General features: G+C 31.0%; 1 protein-coding gene across 7 annotated transcripts in view; it reads right to left on the bottom strand.

Moving 5' to 3' along the window:
- Positions 1–630: 630 nt before the first annotated feature.
- Positions 631–6,000, bottom strand: part of LRCH2 (leucine rich repeats and calponin homology domain containing 2) — a 126,747-nt gene continuing 121,377 nt past the window's right edge. For 4 of the 7 annotated variants that reach the window (XM_079124468.1, XM_079124467.1, XM_079124469.1 and 1 more), the window contains one exon: positions 637–4,828. In XM_079124468.1, the coding sequence (XP_078980594.1) occupies positions 4,709–4,828 (120 nt within the window). In that variant the 3' untranslated portion in view covers positions 637–4,708. Of the gene's footprint in view, positions 4,829–6,000 lie in introns of all 7 variants that reach the window. The other 3 variants (XM_079124470.1, XM_079124471.1, XM_079124472.1) reach the window with 2 other exon arrangements.

The raw sequence follows: 6,000 nt of genomic DNA, 5'->3' as shown, positions 1-6,000 counted from the left end.
TACTAAAAATGTTAACTGTCTGTTGTAAAGATCTAAAGCGCCAGTCAAAATACCAAACTACTATGTATAGTAAATTGATATTATTATCACACTAGAAAAACTATGAGGCCTTATTACTCTAGTAAGTCACTGGACCAGTCCAGTTCTTGACCTGTATTTGATCCATATATATGTGTGTGTGTATATAAAAGTTTATATATATAAAAGTTTAGGAATCATTGTCCTAAGGCATAATTTTCACTACTTCATAAATTATATGATATTACTTTGTATTTATTTGCATTAGAAATGACTTAGATATCTGAATAAAGATTTAGAAAATTCAAATTGCTATTGAAAAGTTTATTTATGTATTTACATAAGTAGAAAGCCAATACATTTCTCACCTATTGTGGTAGATAATTGATATATCTCAATGGAATAATTGATATATCTCAATGGAATACAGTAAAAATAATTTTTCCCTAATGTCATAAGGTGGAGTAATCAAAATAATTCATTTGAGAAATGAAGAAAATACTATATAAAAACTTAAATTTAAAAATAACCACATTTTAAAGAATCTTCTCTTTTCATTTTAGTAACTTTCAAATTATTTAATTAGTAATTTTCTATCCTAAAATGTTTATGTCAGAATTTTCATAACCTATGTCTCATATCTTATGTTTCATAACTTATGTCAAAATTCTCATAACTACTTATGTCAGAGAATAGTCATTCTAAACTCTGATTTTCTAATACAGCAAGACTTTATTTTGCTAAAACAGCTAATAGACACACACACCTGTGAAAATTCATGAGCATAGGGATGTTTTCACGTTTTATAACACAGGACTAGAAAATACCTAAAGAAACATATGTATGGCTTTTGCTATTTCCCAATTTACCAATTTCAGAAGATATCTGGGCACTTCCAAATTAATCTAATATACAATAATGCATCAGTCCTTTGGAGCGCTCTGGATGCTATAGATGCCTGAGAATTCTAGGACCATTTCATGTAGAATATCAGAAGTGTAGCTTTACTAAAGCAGAAAACAAGCTTAGTACCATCATCTAAAGATAATTCAAAATTTTGTGATAGAATAGTTTTCAAACACCTTATGCCAAGTATTTACTCACTTTAGTATTTCTTTAAATCTGAGAGCTTAGGGTACAATATTACCTGAAATAACATTTACCTGAATGACTTTTTACTTTTAGACTCAATCATAATTACAAACAAATGATAGTTATTTTAATAAGATATGTGGATTTTTAAAAAATTAGAACTACTTGAAAATGAATGATAGTATTTCTTATCACAAGGGCTTATAAGCAATTCAGTCATATACCTAGCACTAAAATCTGTAATTAAAAAAAAAAAAAAAATCACAATTTGACCTATTCAACTTTTAATTTTTAAAAAAATTTTATTTTTTATTTTTTGGTACCAGAGATTGAACTCAGGGGCACTAAACCACTAAGCCACATCCCCAGCCCTTTTTTCTATTTTATTTAGAGTCAGGGTCTTGATGAGTTGCTTAGGGCCTCACTAAAATGCTGAGGTTGGCTTTGAACTTGCCATCCTCCTGCCTCAGCCTCCTGAGCCACTGGGATTATAGGTATGTGCCACCACACCCAGCTTACTTTTAAATTTTATATAATTTTTGTTTACATTCATTATATAGCGTTTTTCTTACATAAAGGTAATATTACTTTGTGAAGACATCCTAGAAAATTATTGCTTTCTAAAGAAACTTTTATCTACTGAAAAGAAAAATAATGTAAAGGAATCTGGACCCTTAAAACAATCTATGTTAATTTTGAGATGGGATATACCCATTTTGCCCAGGATGTCCTCAAACTTGTGAGACCAAGATCATCTTGCCTCAGCCTCCCAATTACCAAGTACCTGTATTACAGGTGTGCACCACTGCACCTAACTAAAACCACCTACTCTGAATATCCTCTCAAAGTCTGATGGAATCCTTACAAAGCCTGTTTCCACACTTGGGAATATAGACACCGGCTCCTTTGATTTAAAAAACAAAAAAGGTGCTGTGATGGGTAGAGTTGATAATGAGAAAATAAATCCCAGACTAAATTTTTTTCATTCAACTTTATCCACAGTTTGCATCGGTAATATACATTTAGTGTCCATTTACTTTTAAATGCATCAGAAAATCCATTATGATAGATCTGTGAGCAATACAAACATTTCTGAATTCTTCAAAAAATTCAGTTATAAAAGTCATTAAACTAGCATTCTATAAAGATAATTATTAAACAAATGGCAATGCATTTTTACTCCTTCTTTCAATTGTAACATATCCAACATCACTTCTTTCTTGTGCCATAGCCATAAAATTAAACAGAAAGAGCTATCTATTGAATTTTTTAGGGTCCAAGAAAAATTTTAGTCTGATCAGTCAACCCTCATGAAATCACAAACTCACTCAAATAAAGAAAATCATTCTTAATTCAATAACTGATGAAGTAAATATGTAGTAACAATAAAAACATTTAGGATAAATTTTACACATAAAAACTACTAAAAGAAATACATCAGAACCTTGGTATAATGTTGTCCTCGGGGATTTGTGAAACTGCTGCAGAGGTGGCGCTGCCTTCTGACACAACAATAAATGAAATGTCATGGTATGGACCTCAGATGGACCCACCTTAATTGGAATTTTGATTAGCAAAAAGATTCTGGTGTATTTTCTCTTTAAAGGAATAATTAACTGACAAGGGAAATGCAATAAGGGAATGGCCTACGATTTCACTACTCCTTTAATGATATGAAATAGGAAAATACTTGTAAAATAATTAATACTAGATTAACAAGAAAAATTCTATAGCATGATAACTATGAAAGAAATATGAATGACTGCTGTAGGTTTTGGTGGTTACTTAATCTGTACCACTGTCAAATTTCTAAATTAGAGACTCATCAACTAAGGTATGTACTGGCCATTTCTTACTTATATAATCTAAGTTTTCACTAGGGAGATCATGTCAATGAAGTTTGTTTTTTGTGTTTTTTAAAAGACACAACTGAAAAGGAATAATTAGCTCAAATATTTAAAGTAATAAATTACTAATAATTTAATTCTTAAACCTTACAGTCATAAGGAGCTTTACTTCTTTAAAAGCTCCAATCTGACCCTTGGGGAGTGTAAATATCTGCATTCTAAAGCCAAAATTTAATTATATGGCTTCATGCCAACTGATCAAAAGTAGTAGAGTTGTTCCTAAATCAACCCTTACTATACCATTTGGCACACTAGTTTTTACCTTTTATATATACCCTTTGAAATACCCAGGCCAACATTTTTAATAAGTTGCATCCATATTAAGAGGTAACAAGTGCAAATGATCACATACTTAAGATATGATGCTTGGCTATTACAAAAGTAATTAAGGTTCTTTTATAGGAAAATGAATTATTCATTACAGTAATGTTTTTGAAAAATTCCCGCACTACTACCAACATAAATTTTTCCATCTCTAAGTCAAACAAGGACTTTGTATAACATAGTATCTCATGAAAATATTTTTGGAACAGTCTGTGGTTAACTCAACATCAAGTTAATTGAGGAGCATAGTTGTATGAGATCCACAAATGGTCAGATTTTGATTAAAAACTTAGTCCTCAATTGCTGCTCTCTGAATATAGCTAAAGGCAGCACTAATATAATGTTCCTGAAAATCAAGATACAAATCCAAACTTTGGCAGTTTTATCAAAATGTCCTTCATAATTAGTACTTCACTTGTTCTCAAAAATCTTACTGCTTTGTGTAACATTTTTGATACAGAAATAAAATACTCTTCAAATAATACACTTTAAAAATGATTAAGTTTTGCAAAATTAAATAGCATAAATTAAGCATATTAACATTTTTTGTTTTTGTTTTGCTTTGTTTTTTTACAACATGAAATAACCAATTTAAGGAAAACTGTAATGGACTAACTAAAAAAACCACAATGTTACAATGTGAGGCACATTTAAATCCTCACATAGTATTGACTTTACAAAACCTACTAAAATAGTTTAAAGTTCTGTTGACTCTATTGATACAAAAAAGAAATTGCAAAAATGCTTAAGACTATTATAAGAGTCATCAATTACACAGGCACTTCACATGTAAACAATCTACAGTACAACTGAAAATAGTTTGGCACCAACCTATAATACTAAAAGAATTTAATATAATGCCAGAGTTCTGTTTTTTCCTACTCATTTTTTTTCTAGAAAACTAAGAACAAAGATGAAAGAAGTTGTGTATAAACTAGAATTAGAAGTGTATTAAATAACTCAAATATAGAATTGTTTTAAATTGCTAAAAAATGATTACTGTTTTCCAGATGTTTACTAGTATGTTATGATGTAAAAAAATTAAACTTAATGTGATTACTAAATTGGATACATATTTTAAGTTGAGTATCAATCTGATTTTTGAAAAATAATCAAGGTTATTAACTGACAGTAAAAAGAGAATTTGACTTTATCAAAAGCTCTTATTAAATTAATCCAGTTTTCCCCCAAAAGAAGCTTGGGCAATTCAAAGTTTCAATTTGATGTTTTAATGTAGTTTTGTAAAAACCCTAAGGCTTGACCTAAGGCAAATGATTTTTGACAGGACATTTTTATTCATGAATTTGAGATCTCTGAAATCACTTCAAATAAATGAAACTACACACTTATAATTTAAAAAAATATTATCAAGCCATAGAAAGTTGAGATGCCTTGGTTGTAGGTAATTCAAGGAGAGCCTGAACCGTGACACCAACTTTCACGAGACCTCGTTCTTCCAAAATATGATGAGGCAAACAGAGTCTTTCCTGGAAGAGAAAAAAGGATATTTGAACATTCAATATTTTGGTGTGTGGTTAAACTTAAGTTGAAATCTGATTGGTTTTTTTGTGTGCAGTGCTGGGGATGGAACCCAGGGCCACATATGCTGCCAAAGGCTCTACCACTGACTTACATCCCCAGCTCTTAGAACCAGATTTTTAAAATACACTTTCTGGAAAACTTCAAGTAAAAAAAAGGACAATTCGGTTTTTTCTAGTAAATGCTGTACTCTAAAATGTATTTTGGTTAACCTATACTAAGAAAAGGATTACAGAGGTTGGCTTTGTCTGAAATGCTATCACTTTACACCTGAACCTCCTCCACACAGAAAATATCTGTAAAGGTATGTCACCACTTCTGTATTTCCCATTCACTACTCAACCACTGCTATTTTATAGCAACCTGTAAAGAATCTGCCCACTAAAATTATTCTAGTAAAATAATCACCAATGCCTTCCTAAACATTAAATGTTGCACATGACTACTTGACTGCTGTATCCTTTTGAGCCTTTAATTAATGCTTTCCTTGAAACCTTACCTCTTCCTTATGTTGTATGCCCTCATTCTTATTTCTTCAACTTTTCTGACAGCTAATGTGTAATAGTTTTCATTAGCTTTCACCGATCCTCTTCTAATGTCCTAAATGCTTCCAAGGATTCTGTTGTCACTCTCTTCTCTTTTTACATTGTATTCATTCCTTGGTATTTTCATTTATTCTCTTAGTTTTAACTATCCCTTCCATCCTAATAACTTCCAAATCTTCATTTCCTCCCCAAATATCTCTATCAAGCAAATGCAACTAGACAAACAGATGTCCAATGTGTCCACAACGGAACTACTTCTACTAAATTAGTTTATCCTTTTGTATTTTATATCTTAGTTAAAGACTATTAAATCTCTACTGATATAAACAAAGGAATCATAATAGTCCTCCCTGTCTTCCTTACTCCCTAAGTTCATCAAATACTACTGATGATATCTTTAAAGAGTTCTCAAAAACTATGCTGGGCACCATGGCACATGCCTGTAAGCTCAGAGACTTGGAAGGCTGAGGCAGGAGAATTGCAAGTTCAAGGACAACTTCAACAGTGTAGCAAGACCCTATCTCAGAATTAAAAAAAAAAAAAAAAAAAAAAAAAGAGATGGAGCTCAGTGGTAA

Source organism: Sciurus vulgaris (assembly GCF_902686455.1).
Source record: "Sciurus vulgaris genome assembly, chromosome: X".
In the NCBI taxonomy this organism is placed as follows: domain Eukaryota; kingdom Metazoa; phylum Chordata; class Mammalia; order Rodentia; family Sciuridae; genus Sciurus; species Sciurus vulgaris.
The sequence above is the reverse complement of the archived record's forward strand: the minus strand, read 5'-3'. Positions and strand labels throughout refer to the sequence as shown.